The sequence below is a fragment of the Tupaia chinensis genome, unplaced genomic scaffold (genome assembly GCF_000334495.1).
Source record: "Tupaia chinensis unplaced genomic scaffold, TupChi_1.0 Scaffold000132_1, whole genome shotgun sequence".
NCBI classification, from domain to species: Eukaryota; Metazoa; Chordata; class Mammalia; order Scandentia; family Tupaiidae; genus Tupaia; species Tupaia belangeri.
Window position 1 is genome coordinate 1,286,078 of NW_006159601.1, and position 21,242 is coordinate 1,307,319.

General features: G+C 62.4%; 1 protein-coding gene across 1 annotated transcript in view; it reads right to left on the bottom strand.

Annotated features, from left to right (window-relative positions):
* The window catches only part of WDR27 (WD repeat domain 27), a 65,569-nt gene extending 47,718 nt beyond the window's left edge, over positions 1–17,851 (bottom strand). Inside the window, exons 1-11 of the mRNA XM_027770419.1 lie at positions 17,701–17,851; positions 17,120–17,312; positions 12,384–12,525; positions 10,509–10,633; positions 8,686–8,799; positions 7,391–7,442; positions 4,891–4,961; positions 3,592–3,712; positions 1,527–1,644; positions 862–965; positions 98–162 (exon numbers count right to left, since the gene is read on the bottom strand). Of these exons, the coding sequence (XP_027626220.1) occupies positions 98–162; positions 862–965; positions 1,527–1,644; positions 3,592–3,712; positions 4,891–4,961; positions 7,391–7,442; positions 8,686–8,799; positions 10,509–10,633; positions 12,384–12,525; positions 17,120–17,305 (1,098 nt within the window). The 5' untranslated portion in view covers positions 17,306–17,312; positions 17,701–17,851. The remainder of the gene's footprint in view (positions 1–97; positions 163–861; positions 966–1,526; positions 1,645–3,591; positions 3,713–4,890; positions 4,962–7,390; positions 7,443–8,685; positions 8,800–10,508; positions 10,634–12,383; positions 12,526–17,119; positions 17,313–17,700) is intronic.
* Positions 17,852–21,242: the final 3,391 nt, after the last annotated feature.

Sequence of the window (21,242 nt, forward strand, 5' to 3'; positions counted from 1 at the left end):
CGGCCTGCCGCTCCCACGCCGCGCGGGCAGGGGCGGATCAGAGCCGGCCCCCAGCACGGGCTACAGCGTCCAGATCTGCGCGTGTCCTAGAACTGACCTTGTGGTCTGCAGTCTCGCTCACTGCACAGGACCCGGCGACCTGAATGCTGAGGCTCCTGAAATCTAATCATAGGCCGAGAAACAGACAGCCCTGAGGGTGGGGAGGGGATCGGTCCTCCCCTCGCGGCACGCCACACTGCACTTGCCGGCCTTCCTACAGGCATGGAGCCTGGGACCCGGACACAGTGTGCAGCCGGCGGCCCCGTGCTGGGCTGGGTGACCGGGCTTGACCTCCAGGACGGGTGGGGCCAGTGGGAGGACGCGTGGTCAGAAGCTCTCAGGGCCGGAGAGAGGAGCCCCTGCAGGAGTGGCAGCTCGTGGGGCACGATGGCCTAGGGGGCCACTGGCCTCAGTGTCCGTGTTCGGAGCCAGAGAAGGGGGGAAGGGGCTGACCACCACTGGGCGGCATTGGCAGTTAGAGCGGTCAGATGTGGGGAGAGAGAGGAAAGGCGCTTGGCCCCCTCCTGCGTTCCCAGTGGTGGCAAGATGGAGAGTGAGGGGCCTCGGCCGGGACCCATGGGCATCCAGCTGGACACCAGGTCGACAGGGTGCCTCGCGGGGCTGAAGGGCCCCAGCTGGAGCCAGTCCAGGGACGACGGGAGAGCAGGGCAGGCCAGCCACCCGGCAGCAGGAGACAGGCCTGGGCCCCACCGTGGGATGGACACCGGCATCCTCAGGCTCGCACCACTGCGCCTTTGCACGGCCCTCGGCCACCCAGAGTGACGCAACCCAAATGGAAAAGTGCCTGGAGGGCGGTCTGACCTTTGAAACACAAAGCGGCCTCCAGTTCCAGGTTTGCCAGGTTAAATATGAACAGGCCTGTTGAGCTTCCGACCCACACGCACTTGGCATTCTCGGAAAAAAACCTGATGTCACGGAGAGAAAGGAAAACATCACGTCACTGGGCTCCCTGCGGTTCAGGCCTCCCGGCCCACGTATCGGGCCAGTCTCGGCCGGGGCCTGCACTGGGTGGCCTCTCAGCCGGGGCCGCGGCACCTGTGGGTTCCCTCAGCATCTCGGGGCACCCCCTTACTGCCTGCTGGAGACGAAACTGCAGGAGGCCGCCTGGTCAGCTCCACTCGGCCACGAGGGCTCGTTCCCTCTGAGGCGTGCACGTGAGGCCCACACGCCCAGCTAGGCACAGAGTGCACGGCACGCAGGCAGGGGTGGGCGACTTATGGTCACGTCCCCTCTAAGGGAAGGCCCTCCCACGTGGGGGAAGCCGGACTGAGCATGGTCTACTTCCTCAGCCCGGAGATGGACCCCCCACCTCCCACCAGCTGGGACCTCACCAGCAACCACAGACCATCCCAACGCCACGACAGTCGGGACTTAGCGCAGCCCTTCCTTGGGAAACACAGAAGGGACGTCCACATTAGGACTTTAAGAGGCTTTCTCTACCCGGCACCGGCCAAGGTCAGACTTACAGCCCACACTCAGAACGCAGGGCCGATGACAGGTGGCAGGGTGCGAGGGCCAGCACGGGAAACGCCGCGTCAACCCCGTCTCCTCCCAGGTCACTTGTGCAGGGACGTCGCCTCTCTCCTAGGGACAGACGTCGGCAGTCTGAGAGCGAGGCTGAGCACGTCCGTCAGATTCAGGTCCGGTCGGGAGGAACGCCCAGGCTTAACCATGAGCGCGAGCGGGGTTCAGATGAGATCCAGGGCTGATGGCGGCCCATGACGGACAGCTCCCACGTGGGGTCCAGAGCCCTCCGGAGCACTCAGCACATGCCCACAGCCAGGGCTGGCCCAGGCAGGGTGTCTCGGAGTGGAGGCCCTACCGGGTACCTAACGCCCGCTCTCTCTTGCTCGTGCACAGATGCAAAAGAACTTAAAAAAAAAAAAAGGAAGAAGGCAGCTCTGTGGTACAAGGGTAATGCGCTGCTCAAGACAGCCAGATGCCACATGGCAACAGCAGGTCAAATCCCTGGCCCAGTCAGCCACAAAGATGCCAAATGTGCATGAGTGCACAGAACCTGGCGGGCTGGAGGGCCGAGTGTGAGCACAGCCTGTGAACGGAGCTCCTTCCACGCACCCGTGCACAGCGACCGTCAGAGGGCCCGGGAGGGAGCGCCCTCCATGCACTTGTTCACGGGTACTTGCTCTATCATATGATAAAAAATGTAATAAGACAGAATTTTTTAAATGTAACTTACACCCTAAATTATCGAGTCTTTAAGGAATAGAATTTAAGGAAAGAACTGAAGACAGGGAGTGGGGCAGAGGGACAGTCAACTCGAGGCTTTAGTCCCCTGTCTCCCAGAAGGAGTTCAAGACTTCAGTGAGAAATGGCACTTGTGCAGGAGAGAGGAGAAGCCGAATCGGAAACGTCCAGAATAGCAGATATGTTGGAGATCAAACCAAATAACAGGGAACTGAGAGGGATGTGGGGAACGCAGGTCAGCAGCAAAGACACGCTTGATGTGACACCCTGGGCACAGCCCTGTGAGAGGGGGCTGCTGAGCAGGCCGAGAAACGGCCCCCCCCCCCGTGCACAGCGACCGTGAGAGGGCCCGGGAGGGAGCGCCCTCCACGCACCCGTGCACAGCGACCGTCAGAGGGCCCGGGAGGGAGCGCCCTCCACGCACCCGTGCACAGCGACCGTCAGAGGGCCCGGGAGGGAGCGCCCTCCATGCACTTGTTCACGGGTACTTGCTCTATCATATGATAAAAAATGTAATAAGACAGAATTTTTTAAATGTAACTTACACCCTAAATTATCGAGTCTTTAAGGAATAGAATTTAAGGAAAGAACTGAAGACAGGGAGTGGGGCAGAGGGACAGTCAACTCGAGGCTTTAGTCCCCTGTCTCCCAGAAGGAGTTCAAGACTTCAGTGAGAAATGGCACTTGTGCAGGAGAGAGGAGAAGCCGAATCGGAAACGTCCAGAATAGCAGATATGTTGGAGATCAAACCAAATAACAGGGAACTGAGAGGGATGTGGGGAACGCAGGTCAGCAGCAAAGACACGCTTGATGTGACACCCCGGGCACAGCCCTGTGAGAGGGGGCTGCTGAGCAGGCCGAGAAACGGCCCCGACCGTCCTGGCGAGCAGGGTGCTGGCTCCCTCTGTGCTGCGCTTAAGATGGAGACAGGCGGGACTGGGTGTGGCCCGAGAGGCCGGCCGGGGAGGCCGAGTGAGGGGCAGGGGAGGCTGTGGAGGCAGTTTCGTGGGCCTCTCCGATGACCCTCGTGGGGGCCGAGCAGTCTCTGCCTGCCCCTACGCTTCATCAGGCCGGCAGCCAGGCAGCTGGGCAGGGCTGGCAGGCAGGTCCGTCCCTCTCTGTGCTGCCGCGCACACCCGCACTCACACTCACACAGACGTGCATCCTGTGGCGAGTCCACTCACTCCCGCGTGACATCCAGGGCTCGGGCTGGATCGTGAGCCCCGCAGCTCCCTCGCAGGGAAGTGCCCCAGCGCCCACTCCGTCCAGCAGGGGACTCTGACCGGAGCCGGGGCGGGGCGGCGGCCAGGGCTCTGGGCAGCGTACCTGGGAGCCCACAGTGCCCGGCCCTTGCCCTCCTGGCAGAGAAGCTCTCGCCCTTCTTCCTCAGGTCGACGCGTGCCACGCAGCGGCCGTGGTGCCCGTCAGCCAGGCTGAAGACCCAGAGCTGTGAATGCAGAGCACGATCAGGTGGCCGAGGAGCCAGCCTGTCCCACGCGGCAGCGGGAGCACGACACCGTCACGGCCGTGCCAGGGGCCCATGGCAGCACGTGACAGCCTCACCACCGCCATGGAGGCCCACCCTAATGACACGTCACACCAGTCTCGCCCGCGACACCACGAGGGAGTTTCCTGTGACACCCACAGCACAGCACAGACCAACTGTGTGCTGGGCTCGCACGTCCACTCACCACCACTGAGGCCGGACTCCACAGTGAGGAGCTCCCGGGACGGCCATGACCCGTCCCCGAGCAGTCAGGGAAGCCAGCGCGCCCGAGCAGGGAGCAGTCCCTTCACGGACACGGCCCTCCCACTCGGCACCTGTCCTGAAGGCCCAGGGCACACCCTCAGAGCACAAGTGTCATGTGAGGTGCTGAGCAGGCACGCAGGCTGCGCGGCAGTTGGGGTGCTAGACCCCACAGGGCCAACTCTGCCCTTCAAGCCCCGGACCTGGTGGCCTGGAGAGTATGCCAGCATGTATGCGTGCCCAAAAAGCCTGAGAGGAGACTGGCGGGGACAGGACTGTCAGCGTGGCCACCCCCAGCAAAGGAGGAGGCTGCCCGAAGGCGGATGGCTTACATGACTCGGGGCTCCTACACTGCCCGGCCCACAGGTCTCCAGGGGCCATGCCAGGCTCTTCCAGACATGGCACGACAGTTCCAGAGCCATGAGCACATCTGCCACGTTGCCCGGTGACCAGGTATGGGGCGACAATAGTCAACTTTGCACAAGGAAGAATTATCTTTGCTTCTAACAGGCTTTGTGAAGCAAACTGAAAATGCTCACTGGAAAAACCTTCTGGAAGGATTAAGTTTATTCACGTTTTGGAAAATGGATAACACACAGACACTAACAGCCTCGTGAGTGGCTCTCAGCTACTGGCTGGCTGCACCGCCCGCCCAGATCCCCACACACAGCTCTTTGCAGATAGGGACCCAGGGCCTGCTCCAGCCCCCAGGGACACCAAGACAGCCAACAGCCAGGCTGCACCCCCAGAGCACGGCGTCCTCAGACCAAGACAGCCAACGGCCAGGCTGCACCCCCAGAGCACGGCGTCTTCAGACCGCACACACACGCGGGGCACGGGGCACAGGGCATGGGGACAGCTGCATGTGGGCCACTCACCTGGCCATCGGCACACCCCGTGACCAGCTGCTTGCTGTCCTCATCGACGAGCAGGCTGAGGAGAGGATGCGCTGTCAGTATGAACAGAGGGGTTAGTTCACGGCCACCGTGGGGCGGAGCATGGCCAGTGTCGTGCTGGTAGCCACGTGGTCTGCTCTGAGCAACTCGGAAGTATAGCTCTCACTCAGCAGTACAGACTGTAAGCACGCCCGGGTTCTGAAAGCCCGGCGGGGGAGGAGGCCCGTCGCCCAGGAGAAAGCCTCCGTGGCTGTCAGCTAACGTCTGCCCCTGGAAGGTCCCGACCGAGCGCATCCGCCTGCCCAGAGAGGGCCGGGTGCATGAAACCTCAGCACCAGTCTCTGACCCTGCAGGGAGGCCAGTGGGCAGACCCCACCAGGGCACCCCCTGCCCAGAGAGGGCCGGGCGCATGAAACCTCAGCGCCAGTCTCTGACCCTGCAGGGAGGCCAGTGGGCAGACCCCACCAGGGCACCCCGAGACGGAAAGGGTGGCATCACGACTGGTGGTGAGATGGCAGTTCAGCGCCCGTCGTCTGCGGGTTCTACTGCCCAGTGGCCGGCCGGGGCGCGGCAGGACTGCAAGGCCTGCAGCCCGTGGAAGGTCAGACTCGGTCCTCTGACGGCTGTGCACACGAGGGCGGGGAGGCCAGGGTGGATCAGGCTGTGAGCCCTGTGGAGGGTGCTTGTCTGTCTATCTCTCACTGTCGTGAGAGAAAAATACACATAACTTAAAAGAAAAAGTGTTGCCTAGGACGTTGCTTAATTTACTCTAAACTGGGAAAGAGAATTCAATAAACAGGTATTTAAAACACTATTTGGGGCCAGTCGGGGCATGGTGGGTAACATGCGGGACCTCACATGACCAACGGTGTGGCTGGAGGCCCAGACCCAGCTCCTGAAGAAGCAGGCCAGGCCTGTGGGCACATGCACCCAAAGCCCGAAACGGAGGGCGTGGAGGGTGCCACGTGGCTGTGCCCCAGGGGCCCGCCCTTCCACTCTCTCTCTCTCTCTCTCTCTCTCTCTCTCTCTCTCTCTTTCTCTCTCTGGTGAGCACACACACCCTCTGGCAAATAAAATCAAGTAAAGCCTCACTAAACACTGTATGTCCGAAGCGAGCTACACTGTCATCAAAGAACGAGTTTGTAATTATTTTCTTGGCAACCCAATAATAATTCCCCAAAATTCATTCTAGGAAAATATTCGGTCGTTAGAAAAGTCATGACATTTTTGTTTTTCTATGCAAAAATGTGTCATGACTTTTCTAAGAGCCCAGTAACTGACACACTTCCGAGAGAAGTGCCTTATTGCTGAGATTGGTAGATGTATCCAAGTTGTCAAAATACCACTCTCCGCGTGGGTACGCGAACCTCAGAAAGAGTACTGACTCTGGAAACACGAAGCGACCCTAAGTGACCGAGGCACGGTGCACTCTCAGAGAACTTCCGAGTTACTCATCCACTTGTCAAGCGTTGTCTTACCAATGTCCACCAACTCTCCTCCCAGCCAAAGGGAGCATCTGCCCGAAGACTGCAGCACAAATGCTAGCAGCACCCGCAGGCTAGACCATCCAGGCCTCTGCAGAGGCCCTCTCAGGACTCAGAGGTCTGCCCCAGGGCCTCCTACATCCCCAGCACCCTGCCCTCGTCCCTGTGACTGAATGCTGGTTCCCGGTGCTACCGAGCACAAGGCCTGCGGGAAGGACACAGCGTCCACAGAGCTCGCCTGCTGAAGAGGCACCAACGCCCAGCCGGTGAGGAACGTGCTACCCCATGCCCGGCAGAGGCCAAGCCTGTGGCCCGCAGCGGTCTGCTCCGTGTCCGGCAGAGCTCTGGCCCATGGCCCGCAGTAGTCTAGCATGTGTCTGGCAGAGGCCTGGCCCGTGGCCCGTAGTGGTCTAGCGTGTGTCCGGCAGAACTCTGGCCCATGGCCCGCAGTGGTCTAGCGTGTGTCCGGCAGAGGCCTGGCCCGTGGCCCGCAGTGGTCTAGCATGTGTCTGGCAGAGTCCTGGCCCGTGGCCCGTAGTGGTCTAGCGTGTGTCTGGCAGAGGCCTGGCCCGTGGCCCGCAGTGGTCTAGCATGTGTCTGGCAGAGTCCTGGCCCGTGGCCCGTAGTGGTCTAGCGTGTGTCTGGCAGAGGCCTGGCCCGTGGCCCGCAGTGGTCTAGCATGTGTCTGGCAGAGGCCTGGCCCGTGGCCCGCAGTTATACCGTGTGCCCGGCAGAGGCGTGTCCTGTGGCCCGCAGTGGTCTAGCATGTGTCTGGCAGAGGCCTGGCCCGTGGCCCGCAGTGGTCTAGCGCTTTCACGTTCAGCACAGGAGGCTCAGATGCCAGCACGTGGCTAAGCGATGGCATCAAAGCCATGAGCCGACTGCGTCCTCTGACACCAGGGCAGTGCAGGCCGACGGGTGTGCCGCGCCCCGTCCTGCAGTAGCACGCGACGAGAGCCCAGCCACACGGTGTTCGTGGGTGGGGAGGTGCGACTTACCCGTCAGCACGGAGGAGCTGTACAGCAACGACCCCAGCCGGTGGTCCCAGACCTGCGGGAGAGGTAGACATTGCCATTATCGCTACGTGACTCTTACAATCACAGGTAAGCAATCCAGTCTAAGGGAGAATGACAAAGTACACGTGTAAGGGATCAAACCGATGAGTGCCGTGGGAAGCACACAGGCAGGGAAGAGCCCGCAGGCCTCCAGAACAAACCGCGACGGTGTGCACAGCCGGAGCTCATGTGGCCCTGAGCAGCCCCGCCAGGCACGCGCCGGCGGGAGCCATGCCCTGGCGTGAGGCCCTCACCTGTGTGAGACCCCCATCTAGCCAGACCGGCCTGAGGCACCACCCTGCACCCGGGCCCTGGGAAAGGCCACAGCGAGCAGCTCCGAGAGTGTCCTGGGCATAAGGCTGGGTCAACGAGGCTGGGTCAGCGGCCGCACCTGGCCTCAGCCAAGTCTTACGGGGATGCCGAGCTGCCCTGGCCTGCTGCCTGGCGACCTCGCCCTCCCGGCTCCTGTCGGGCACTTGCCTGGCGGCACGGGGGTGGACGGCCCCGGCGGCTCGGAGCTCCTCAGAAGCAGCCCGGGAGGCCGACGGGCCCGCTCCTTGCCCCAAGGACCCGCTGAGCTGGGTCTGTCTAAAGCGTGCTCTCTGACATGCCCCCAGCGGCGGCTGGGTTCGAAGCACCGTCCTCGCTCTGTGTCCACTTCTCAGATGGGAGGTGTGGGGCACGGCCCGGGCTCTGACCGACCACCGCAGCGAGGGGCAGGGCCGGGACTCGAGCCAGCCACCAGGCCTGTGGGGCACCAGCCTCCCTCCTCTGGCACAGGGACAGCAGCTGGGACCTCAGTAACGGCCGCACTCGACCCCTTCCCCCGGGGCTGGGTTTTCTCCCAGGCCCCGCCGAGCTCCGACCTGTCCTCTGACCCCGGAAACCGCATGCTGTGACTTTTCTCAGTCCTCGAGCAAGGAGTCAGCCAGGGCAGGGACGTGGGGCCGAGGAGCGTGTCAGGACCTGGGCCCAGTCGCCGAGTCCCACCGAACTTCGAGACCCCGTTTGGTCTCAGAGTTTAGGACCACAGGCCCGTACAGAAGTGCAGTAGAGATAAAGGGCCACTTGCGGCCGTGGCCATGGACCACATGCTGCGCCCACACCCAGGTGTGGTCTGGTCTGGGACCGTGTCCCACTCGGCTGGCACGCTGCCCTCACCCGGCCTGATTAGGGAGAGCATGGGCCTGACGATGGGCCTGGGGTCACGGAGGAGGCAGCCACAGCCCACCCCGTACCTTAAAGCTTCTGTCTTCAGACACCGAGATGGCGACGTTTGCCCGCCAAGGACAGAACTCGGCGGCAGTCACGGCGCCCAGGTGCCCCTCCAGCTCCACAGGCGCCGCCTGGCACTGCACAGACACGAAGGAGGCGAGTGACCCAGTGCTCAGGGACTGCCACCAGCGGGGGTCACACGGGCACGAGGGGACAGCACCCAGCCACCCGCTCCCTCCGCCCAGTGCTCTCCTCCCGAGGGTCGTCCGCTGTGTGTGTGCGCGTCCCGTCCAGGAGCCTGCCACACGGACAGCAAGCGGTGGCCACGGCATTACACGCTACAGAGCCAAGACTGGCCCGCGCTAGCCCAGGGGATCACGCAGCCTAGCCTCTCCCCGCCCCTCACCTCCACCTCCACGGCATTGCTCGCTGCAGAGCCAGGACTGGCCTGCGCTAGCCCAGGGGATCACGCAGCCTAGCCTCCAGGGCACCAGCCAGCCCTGAGCAGCCAGCACAGCCCTGAGGCCTGTCTCTCCCCTCCCCTCCCCTCTCCTCCCCTCTCCTCCCCCTTCCCCTCTCCTCTCTCCCTCTCCCCTCTCTCCTTCTCCCCTCTCCCTCTCTCCTCCTCTTCTTCCCCCTTCCCCCTCCCTCCTCTTCTTCCCCCTTCCTCCTCCCTCCCTCTCCCCCTCTCTCTCCCCCTCTCCCCTCTCCCTCTCTCCTCCTCTTCCTCCCCCTTCCCCCTCCCTCCTCTTCTTCCCCCTTCCTCCTCCCTCCCTCTCCCCCTCTCTCTCCCCCTCTCCCCTCTCCCTCTCTCCTCCTCTTCCTCCCCCTTCCCCCTCCCTCCTCTTCTTCCCCCTTTCTCCTCCCTCCTCTCCCCCCTCCCTCTCCCGCTCTCTCCCTCTCCCCTCTCCCTCTCTCCTCCTCTTCCTCCCCCTTCTCCCCCTCCTCTCTCTCCCTCTCCCCACCCTCCCTCCACCTCTCCCCCTCCCCGTCCCCCCACCACTCTCCCCCTCTCCTCCTCTCTCCCCTTTCCCTTTAATGGGTAGTTTTGCTGCATGTGACGGGGCGGGTGGCCAGCGTGGATGGGTGCACTCACACTGTTCTCAGCACGTGGGGCCCAGCCCCGACTGCCCCGCACCGCCCCGCCTGTGCTCCAGCTCTCCAGCATGAGCCTCACTTTCACAAGGAGGGAAAACAGTTTGAAGGAGGAATGTCCTCTTCGTGTCCCCAAGCCTGCCCACACGAGGCCCGTGATAGCCCTTGCAGTCTGCACCTCCCAGGGCTCCTGGCCTCAGCTGCGGAGAGTGTCTCCACAGCAAGGCTCGCTGCGGCAACGGCTGCCGACCCGTGCCCCTGCAGCCGGAGACAGGCTTGGGTGACCCGTGCAGCGTCCCGAGCAGAGCGGGCACCCAGGCAAGAGCCCTCCTTAAACTGCCCCAGCCCTTGGCATCGGGCCCAGGCGGACGTGAGACCTAAGGGCCAGGCACTGGGGACAGCACGCAGAAAGCGGGAAGAACCGGCTCTCCGTGGGTGCGTGCCGTGACGAAGGACGGACACGGCACTGCGTGGGTTGGAGAGCCTGCATGGTGCTCTCCTGAGCCACCAGCCCAGCTCCCACACGGCGTGTTCCTGAGTTGGCGGCGGTGTCTGATCCCAGGGGCTTTCCAATGGCCAGATGGAGACATGTTTCCACTTACTTTCCCTAACAGCTTTATAAATACTCCAAGTTTAAAGCACTGCTTTCAAGAAAGGAGGGCAAGCACGTCATTTGAGAGCAGACGAGCCTCAGCCCCGAGGGCCGGTCAGCACCCGGGCCACGACGCTTCCCGTGCTGCAGCCATCTTACCTGGGTCTCTAGCACGAAGACCTTGTTTCCAGCACACGCTGCTACCACGTGGTCATCTGGACTGAACCGGAGATACAGCACCTTCCCCAAAGGGGGCCCCATGGCAGTCCCTCGAGGGGTCAGCCCTAGAGCGGGTTGCAGGCGCCCATGTCAGCTCGGCACGCTCCGCCCATGGCAGTCCCTCGAGGGGTCAGCCCTAGAGCGAGCTGCAGGCGCCCGTGTCACAGTAACACCACAAGCCGGCGTCCACTGCAGCTCTCTTCTGCTGCTTTTGAAATCTGCTGTAGGACATGTGCACTCGCCGAAGGCAGAGCATGGGGAAAGTGAGAGGTCGCCCCGAGGAGGACAGCCACGACACGCCCTTCTCTTCCACTCTCGGGATCTGGGGACGCACACACACTCAGTGTGTTTTCAGGCCTCCAGGTCCAGGACTTAAACTGTGCAATCAGCCATGGGGGCCCAGCCTGGCCCACGGTGCTCATCTGCACCGACAGGCAGAGCTGCAGCTGTGCGGTGACGGTTCTGAGGACGCCCAAAGTGTGGGAGGCAGGCAGCCCTGAGACCATGGCAGGTTTCCGACAGCGTCACAGACAACTGCTGCAGCTGCAGACCCACCGGGGGCACCGGGGACCACTGCTCCGCCGGCCACCCGCGGGCCAGTGCTGGATAGGCAGAGGGGGCCAGCTCCTGTCCGAGCCTCAGCCTCTGGGCTTGGAGCCCACGGGACATTTCCAGGTCAGCTGCAGGTTCTGGGGGGCAGCAGTGTGTGGGTGTGGCCAGCCCGGATGGCCTGTGGCTTCCGTCTCCACTCCAGCACCCACTGCTGTGGCCGTGGGCAGAGATACCCCACTGTCTAGGCCCTCAAGGTCCACACAGCAGGGACGAGGGGTGGCGGGGACAAGGGCGTTGGGGACGAGGGCAGCAGAGACCAGAGGCGGCGGGGATGAGGGCAGCAGGGACAAGGGCGGCAGGGATGAGGGCGGCAACTGCTGCCTCCTGCCAGCCCCGCAAGGTCTCTGCTCAGGCCCCTGCTGCCTGAATCCGAATCTGAATCCGACTGCCTGAAGCTCCAGCCCCTTGCTGTGCCCGCCGACTCTCCACTGCACGCGGCAGAGCTCCTTGGGCACCCCACACTCGACCTGCAGCACATGCACAGTGTCCAGAGGCCCCAGAGCTCACACCCAGCACCTCTGCCAACAGACCCTTCTGCCTCCAGCTGCACCCCCGCCACCCTGCCAGCCAGCACCATCTCCCCTTCAGGTGCGTGTCCCCTCCTGGGAGAGGGCACCACGGGGCACCTCCGTCCCATGCTCTCGGCCCCTCCCTGCTGACTTCCTGGCCCACTCGCACCTTCTCCCGCCCCGTGAGCCCAGCCTGAAGTCTGGCAGGTGCCTGAGACTAGCTGCGAGGGGAGGCTGTTTCAGTCCACCTAAGCGCTGTCAGGGTTCCACGAGAGTCACAGTTTCTCAGAGAGCCAATTCCAGAAGATCAAATCTCACGAGCTTATAGTATTCCTGGGACATGTGCCGAGGTCGGAGCCCAGGGCCTGGGTCCTACCCCAGGGCATCTGGTGCCAATGCCTGTTTCCCAAGGAGTGAGAATGGATCTCAGGACCAGAAGGTGCCGTGGTGTTTAAGGCACTGGGTCTCACAGGCTGACTGTGAGTTCAGGTCCTCCAGCCGAAAACAGGCCCAAGAGGAGAATGGAGGGAGGGGACTGCAGCGTGCCCACCACCCTGGGGGTTCTCCCTCTCCCTCACCCCACCCCCCAGTGAGCATGCGTGCCCCATAGCACAGGAAAATCACACAGAACGTGGCCACAGGCGCCCTCACACACCAGGCGCTTAGACACGGCTGAGTGCCCCACCCGGCCTACCTTGGAGGGCTGTCCGCCTACACTCGCCCAGGTCCCAGAGCAGAGTGCAGCCCCAGGACGCGGAGCACAGGAGCAGTGGGGCCGCTCTATTTCCCATGGCCACCGCAGTGACGGGGTGGTGGTGTCCTCGCAGGGTGAGAAGCTGGGGACATCAACAGGGACACCATGGAGGGCCGGTCACACCAGAAAACCCAAGCGCCTAAAGACCCAACCGCAGACCTCCAAGTGAAGCAGGTCGACACACTCCAGCTGACCACCCTCGCCCACTCTGACGGCACGCTCGCAGCGGCATCCCCGCACGTCCGACCTGTCGTGCCACTGTCAGCTCCCCTGGCTGCTGACCCAGGTCCCCTGCCCACCAAGAACAGCAGCCGAAGGGGCCCCCAAGTTGAGGCTGGGCAACGAGGGCACGCACAGGGCCAGCGAGCGGCCACTGGAGGGACGCGGCAAGACAAATCCTACGGGCCAGAAGGGAGGCAGGGGCCCTGCCGGGGTCTGGGACCGGAGCGGGAGCTGGAGCCAGGGCATGAGCGCAGGAACGCAAGGTTTCCAAGAACACGACTCCAATGTGTGGGGTAGAGACCCCCTACGGCCACTCGGGGGCTGGCGACCAGCACAGAGGACACTGTTCAGGGGAGGGGCAGGGGAGGCCGGAAGTAAGGTCGCAGCGTGGACACGGAGAGGAGGCGGAGAAGCAGAGACTCCACGGCTGAGGCAGAGGGAGGGGAACAGACGGCCCAGAGGTGGGGCCATCGCCCATGGACAGTGGAGGTGCTGGGCGGCGTGCTACGAGGGCCAGAGAGGACTGGGGGCCGTCCACACCAGCCCTGATGGGGACAACGGAGACATGGGATGAAAGGACAAAGCATCATTCTGAAGGCTCAGAGGGGGCCGGGGTGGAGGGGTCCTGGGCCCTGGCACCGGGGTCTCGGGCCACTTGTCCCACGGAGGCGACCCTCCGGCAGCTGAGCCTCAGCAGCAAGAAGCTGTGGTGCTCGTAGGGCTCAGAGTCTGGCAGGCCCCACGTCCTTTCAGGCGTGGACAGAGGGGTACAGGGCCAAGCCCTTGGTCACCTCACCCAGGACCCCAAGGGCCAAGGGCTCACATGGAGGACTCTGCTGGGGAAATGGCCAGTCTTAACAAGTCTCTCTGAGAGCCCCGGCTGCTCGGCCTCGGCGAGAGGGAGCCGGCTGCCAGGCTCAGGGTCAGAAAGGGAGCCGGGAAGGGCCGGGAGGGAGCAGAGCACGCTGGGCCAGGGCCGCTCAAGCTTGGGTCCGCTGCGGTCACCACTGTTCCGCAGTAGGGCAGCTGGGCGGGACCACCTGAGCCCTCAGAGTGGCCGGCGGTCTGGGGAGACACCACGCAGGGTCTCACCGCAGCTCCACGTTTTACTCACACGCGGTGTCCAGGGATCGGTCGGAGACCACCAGGTGATCGAGGAGAAAAGGCCATCGGCCAGAAACCAGGAGCGATAAGAACCACAGAAAGCGCCTACAGGCCACCCAGAGCCGCCCAGGGGTCGGAACCACGGACAGGAACAGTTCAGCAGTAACCGGGAAGCCGGAGTGCAGGGAAGCAGGGCACGGCGCGGAGTGCGCTCTGCCTTGATGGGTGGGAAGGTTGGCGGGCTCGAAGGTGCACACAGACCTGCACAGGGTGGGGCAGCCGTGCCGAGCTGGCGGAGGAGGCCGGTCCCACCTAGACCTGGTGGCTTGAGAGACACATCGGGCACATGGACACGCGTGCCCAAATCCCCAGAGGAGAGATGGAGAAGAGGGACAGCAGCAGGCCGTGCCCCTGGAGGGCATGTCTCTCTGTCTCTCTCCAGAGAGCACATGTGCCCGCTCGTGAATTAAAAACAGAGGGGACAGGAGGGTAGGGGAGGGCACGGGAGGGGAGTCTGGGAGGGTAAGAGAGGAGAGGGGAGGGGAGATGGAGAGGAGGGGAGAGGGAGGCAAGAGAGATGGGAAGACAGAGAAGAGGAGAGAAGAGAGGAGAAAAGAGAGGGGAGGGGAGGGGAGGGGAGAGAAACAGGACGGGAGAGGGGAGGGCAGGGGGAGGAGAGGAAGGAGAGGAGAGGAGAGGACAGGAGAGGAGAACAGAGGAGAGGAGAACGGAGGAGAGGAGAGGAGAGGAGAGGAGAGGAGAGGAGAGGAGAGGAGAGGAGAGGAGAGGAGAGGAAAGCAGAGCAGAGGAGAGGAGAGGAGAGGAGAGGAGAGCAGAGCAGAGGAGAGGAGAGGAGAGCAGAGGAGAGCAGAGGAGAGCAGAGAAGAGGAGAGCAGAGGAGAGCAGAGCAGAGGAGAGGAGAGGAGAGAAGAGGCGAGGAAAGCAGAGGAGAGGAGAGGAGGGAAGAGGAGAGCAGAGGAGATGAGAGGGGAGGGGAGGGGAGGAGAGCAGAGGAGAGCAGAGGGAGAGGAGAGGAGGGTAGAGGAAAGCAGAGGAGAGGAGAGGAGAGAAGAGGAGAGGAGAGCAGAGGAGAGCAGAGGAGAGGAGAGGAGAGGAGAGGGGAGGGGAGGGGAGGGGAGGAGAGCAGAGCAGAGCAGAGCAGAGCAGAGGCGAGTGCACACCGCAGCAGAGAGGCAGCGTAACTGGAAGCAGGGCTTCCTGCATGGTGGGAGGGGCAGGTGGCCTGCTGACACACAGGCAGCCCGATGGAAGGAGGGCGAAGACACTAAAGAAACAATCTAAATGCGATGAGAGCTCCTAAGCACTGAGTCCCAAGAACAAGGCCTAGGAAGAAAAATGTACCACAGGTGTCTTGACCAGACTGCTCAGAGCGCCCAACGGGAAGCCGCAGACCAGCGGAGGAGAGGGGCCCGCCCAGCTGAGCGGTGCAAAGCCACGGCGCCGCTCGCAGGAAAACCGTGGAGCACCGTCAGGGGTGCAGAGAAATCGGAGTCCAGCATTCTCTACGCAGAAGAACACTGTTCAAAACCACACAACACAACAGCACTGGGAGTGACCATCTCGGGTGGGGCGCACGGAGCCGCACGGCGGAGGGCACAGGTCTCTCCTGCGTGTCAAGACGACTGTCTATGACAAGCAGCGCTGCACTGTGAGGGTGCCACGCAGGCAACACGCATGACGGCCACGACAGGAAGCTTGAGCGTGGAGACAATGGGCGCCGTGCTGACGTCCACCAAGACGGAAAGAAGCCGGGGGAGATCTCAGATGAGGAGCGCGGGGCGATCCAGGGCCGAGCCCAGGAGGCGTCAGCCACGGCACGTGGATGAGCTGAATGGAAGCTGCAAACACGCGGAGCGCAGGGTGGCAGCGGAGCACAGGAGGTCACGCCTCCTCCACGGCTGCCGGCCCACTGGCGCCGTGTCAGGACTGGAGCACTGGCAGAACCAGCTCGCTGGCCGGCACCGAGAGCACGAGCGGGCCAGGCCCGGCCAACCCACGTGGCCCACAGGGCTGCTGCAGTCTGTCGCAGCAGCTTGGGGAACACCGCCAGGCCGGTGCGTGACTGCCCAAAACCCCAGAGGGGTGAGAACTGGAGAAGGGCCTGCAGGTGTCCACCCCGGGCTGCGTTCTCACCACGTCCCTCTCGCAGTCTCTGGTGAGCACATCCCCTTTGGCAAACGGAACAGAACACAGACACAGCACGGCACTCATTCGGGACCGTCCTCGCTGGACATGGCCCGAGTCCACACACGGCACACGAGAGCACAGCCCACCCAGCAGGGCACCACTCAGAACAGGAAGAGCCGACGCTGGCACACGCCGACCTGGACCAACATGGACGGCCCATCTCCAGGGACAGGAAGTTCATGTCTGCAGAATGAGAAGAGCCCCTCCAGCCAAGAGGAAGATGCAGAGGCTGCTCCTGCTGTGGCCGCACCACCAGGAGGGACAGGGGTCAGGAGGGCCTTGGCTGGCGCTGGGACGCAGCGGCCACACTGGGCCACCCGCTGAGCACGTGCGAGGGCGCTCAAGGACTGCGTGCACCGAGACCCCAGAGGATGGCTTGGCAGCCCAGAATGGACACACAGCCAGCACCCACAGAGAATGGGGAGGCGCTGCTTTAGGACCGGAGGACCGCACCAAAAGGACATGGGGACACAGGATGACTCAGCAGGGTCTCGCAAACACCATGGGGAACACGGGAACCAATAGAGAGGGTGCCACCCGCGGCAGCGGCTGCCCTGCCCGCATGTCCCATACCTGGCTGACAAAGTGAGGGGTCAAACTCGAGATCAGAACACACGGGTCTTGACGGTGCTAAGAGAAACCTTTTCTTGCTCATGTTCTTCAAAGGATTTGGTTTGTTTTTGTTTTTGTTTTTTTGTTTGTTTGTTTGTTTTTGGAGAGGTTTTTGCTATAGGGCGCGTGCGCTCGCCAGACAGACAGAGAGAGACAGAGAGACAGAAAACAAGAAATCACCCCCCAGGGGGATGGTCACGCCGCAATCCCTTCTCCTCCATTCTCCTCTTGGGATCTTGGGCACACACGCACACGCGCCCGGCGTGAGTTTAAGCCACCGGGTCCAGGACGCGAACCACGGTCGACTACGTGGGAGTCCAGCGACAGAGCCATTACGCTAACTGCTGGTTCCCAAAGGATTTGTTTTTTTAAGTGATTCCAGTTTATTTTTCCAAAACTAAAACCTAACATACTGCTATGGTTTCATGGCCACCTCCCCCAGACCTGGTAGTGAGCACGGCCACCAGCTCTGGGGAAATGGTCGGGCGAGGCCAGGACGCTGGGCCAGGGATCTCGGAGCTCGTGCCCACCTGGGCCGCACCCGCAGGGCCCCACACACACAGTGAGTCTCCGTCCAGAGGGAAGGCGCAGTGTCGTGGGCTGCAGGCCAGCTGGACCTGTGCCGCGGACTCCCTGGACTCCACCAGGCATCTCTCCACCACGACGTCCCTGCCGCAGCAGCCCCTGATTGGGGACATGCCCTGGGGCTCGTCCATCTTCACTCTGAAAACACAGCACGAGTCAGAGGGCTGCAGGCCCGCGCAGCTGCCCGTCCGCCCACATCCACACACTCCGCAGCCCGACAGTGGGCAGGAGTTGCGAGAGCGGAGGTCCCCTCCACGACGCTAAAAAAAAACAGACCCAGACCCAGCGCCATGACTGCCCCTTCCCGACCTTGCTTGGATTCCCAGGACTGCGTGCAGCTGCCCCTCCCCGTCCCGTGCCCCACTCTGCCCGGCCTCCCCATTCCGTGCCCCACTCTGCCCAGCCTCTCCAACCCGTGCCCCGCTCTGCCCGGCCTCCCCATCACATGCCCCCCTCTGCCCGGCCTCCCCGTCCTGTGACCTCCTGTGTACACGTCGCAGTCCTTCCCAAGTGCCCGAGGACTCACCAGGCTGCCTGCTAGGTAGGAGGCCAGTGCTCTCCCAACGGGCACGGTCCTCAGCCACCCCACCGTGCTGTCCTCAACCACAGCAGGGGCCCTTGCCAGGCCCGCCGGCCCTCACGCTGTGGTGCTGGTCACCACTGCCAGCTGACAGCTGCCCACAGCACCGCCTCCCAGGACTGCCGAGACCGACGGCCCTGCCAGCACCCGCTGCCGGCCACACGCCCTGGGCCTGGCCACACCCTCGTGCTCGCCCTCACCCTGCCCATGGTGTCCTTGGCTCACTCAGCCATGTTCCACAGTGTTCCACAGAGATGGGGTGACCTCCGTCCTGTCCTGGTCTGCTAAGCCCCACCCTCTGGCTCTTGGTGGAAGTGTGGCATCCAAACCACACCCTGGCTTCACTGCCCCGACCTGACCGTCCAGAACATGGGACCACATGCATGCACAGTCCACATGGGTGCACACACGGCTGCCACATAACTGCATACATGGATGCGCACATGGAAGTACACACGGCTGTGCACATGGACGAATACAAGGACATACACACAGCTGCACACATGGATACGCACAGGACTGTGTACAGGGGTGCGTACACAGACGTGCACGTGGCTGCACAGATGGACGGATGGGCACATGGATGGACACATGGATGTGTGCAGGGACACGGATATGCACACGAGCGCACACATGACTGCAGGGATGCACACGACTGCATACAGGCACACATTGGATGCGTACAGGGCACACAGATGCACACCTGGTAGCATACGCAGCTGCATACGAGGACACGCACATGGCTGCACACATGGACGTGTACATGGCTGCGCTCACAGCTGTGTACTGGGATGTGCACACGGATGCGCACACGGATGTGTGCAGGGACACGCACACAGACATGTACACCAATGTGCACATGACCACGTGAAGGGATGCACACACGACTACATACAGGTGCACAATGGATGCATACAGGGCACACGGATGCACACGTGGCTGCGTACATGGCTGCATACGAGGACACACAAGTCTGTGCACATGGATGCATACATGGCTGCACACACAGCTGTGTACAGGGATGTGCACACAGATGCGCATGCGGATGGTGCAGAGACACACACACGAATGCACACATGACTGTGTACAAAGATGCGCACACGACTGCAAACAGACACACAATGGATGCGTACAGGGCACATGGATGCACACCTGGCTGCATACACAGCTGCATACAGGGACACACACATAGCTGCACACATAAACCCGTACATGGCTGTGCACACAGCCGTGCACAGGGATGTGCACACTGACATGCACATGGCTGGGGCACACAGCTGTGTACAGAGACACACACATGGACGTGCACATAGACACGCACACAGCTGCGCACACAGCTACAAATATGGACGCACACACGGACACACACACAGATGCACACATGGCTGCGTATACAGTTGTGCACACGGACATGCACACAGCAGTATCTTTCGCTGTGGCAAGATGAGCTGCCATCCGGGCCACAGCCCTGGGGTGGGTGTTCCCATGCAAAGTCATGAAGAGCCACAGGGAGGGACCAGCAGCTGGCATAATGGCTACGTTGCTGAACTCCCATGTAGCTGACTGCAGTTCGAGCCCTGGACCTGGTGGCTTAAACTCACGCCAGAAGCGTGTGCATGCGTGCCCAAGATCCCAAGAGGAGAATGGGGAAGGGACTGCGGCGTGGTCATCCCCTCTGGGGGGTGATTTCTCGCTTTCTGTCTCTTTGTCTCTGTCTTTCTGGTGAGCGCATGCGCCCTATAGCACAAACCTCTTAAAAGAAAAAATAAAATAAAACAGAGCTGCAGGGATGGGGATGCGAATGGGAAAGGGGCCACCTGAGTACCACCCTCCAGGCAGGGAGGGGCTCCTTCAATTCCACACCATATGTCTGGGAGGGGCTTTCCCAAGGGCAGGGGCAGCCACGGTCTGCCTGGAGAGCAGACGTGTGTGCAGAACCAGGGCCATGCGTGCTCTGCCCACTGAGAACCTCTCCACCCTACAGGGGCCCAAGGGCCACAGCGGCCACACAGAAGCTCTTCCGTGCCCCAGCCCCTCACTGTCCCCACAGAAGCGAGACGGTCTGTAAAAGGAGAGAGGGACTGGCTGGTCCCCACGTCTGTGCTGGGGCAGCTTCTACCACTTCGAGGATCCGTGGCTGGTCACACGCTGACCCCTGGTGGCGGTGTGTGCATGTGGGTGCATGCACCTCTATCGACATTAAAGGACAGCAATCTTTCCACGCCAAAACCGTGTTACCTGTGAAAACAGACTTGTGCCCTGAACCTAGAGCCACCTCCCTCCACTGAGGGGGTCTCTGACGTCGCTGTGGGGCTCTGAGGCACAGGCCGTGCATGGACACAGCGAAGTGGGCGAGACAATGCACGCGGGCAGCTACCAGGACCACTGCACGTGACGGCGGGACACGGACAAGCAGCAGCTTCTAGCTCAGCACAGACTAACGTGGATCCAGCCTCTGGTGGGTGCGACACGGAAGAGGCATTCATTCGTAGTAGCTCCTGGGAGAACATGCCCATGGCTACAGTCTCAGAACTTCAAGCTTGGATTTCCGGGCGAGCAGCCCCAGTTTGCTGGGACCCTTGCACGCGAGCTGCCTGGCACCCTGAGTCCACCGTGGTTTGACCAGCTAACCCTCTGCGAGTCCTAAACAGCAGGGCACGTCCCTACCAGGAGCCTTTTGGCTGGAAACTAAAGGAAGGAGAGTAGATTTCAAGGGAGTACATAGAGGCCAAAGCCAAGGCCGAGCAAGCAACAAGCCTGTCACCCATCAGACAGCAAGTGAGGCAGGCAGCCCACTCCACGCCAGCGCCCAGTGGTCACAGGAGCCCGAGCCCGCATGGCCAGCTACTGGGTGTGAACCCCAGTCGGGGTAGCTTGAAAGACACACCGCATGTGCACGCGACAGCGTGGGTAGGGATGGAAGGACAGCCCACATGCACACGTGTGCCCAGGGCCCCGGCTGTGTGGGGAGGAGCTGCAGCATGACCATGCCCTCCGGGCACCCTCTGCCATAGGGCAGGCGCCACCACGCCCAGTCCTCCGGGCACCCTCTAACAAACAAAAGAAAAGCAAAGAAAGGGAGGAGGGAGGGGTGGGGGAGGGCTCCAGCCCCGCACCGTCCGTCCCAGCACAGGGTGACAGAGTCAGAGAGGGCTCTGACTCAAAGTCCCACACCCAGTGTCCCTGTGTCACAGGGCCACAGAGTCACCGTGCTGCATGTCAAGGGAGCCGAGGGTGTCCCAGCAGACACCACCAGTGAGCCGCCAGGTCACAAGAATCGGAAAATAAAGTTGCTTTACAGCAACGCAGATGCGGGGCGTGGGGGCCAGCCTTCAAAAGCGCATCAGAGGCCCCTGAAGTATTGAAAGGAGAGTGCAGAATCCACACAGGCCTGGGAGTACGCCAAGGTGCGGGCCGGACACCCACGTCCACTGGTGCGGGAGAACTCTGCTCCGAAGGCCAGGGAGGGCAGGAGAAGGGCGGGAAAT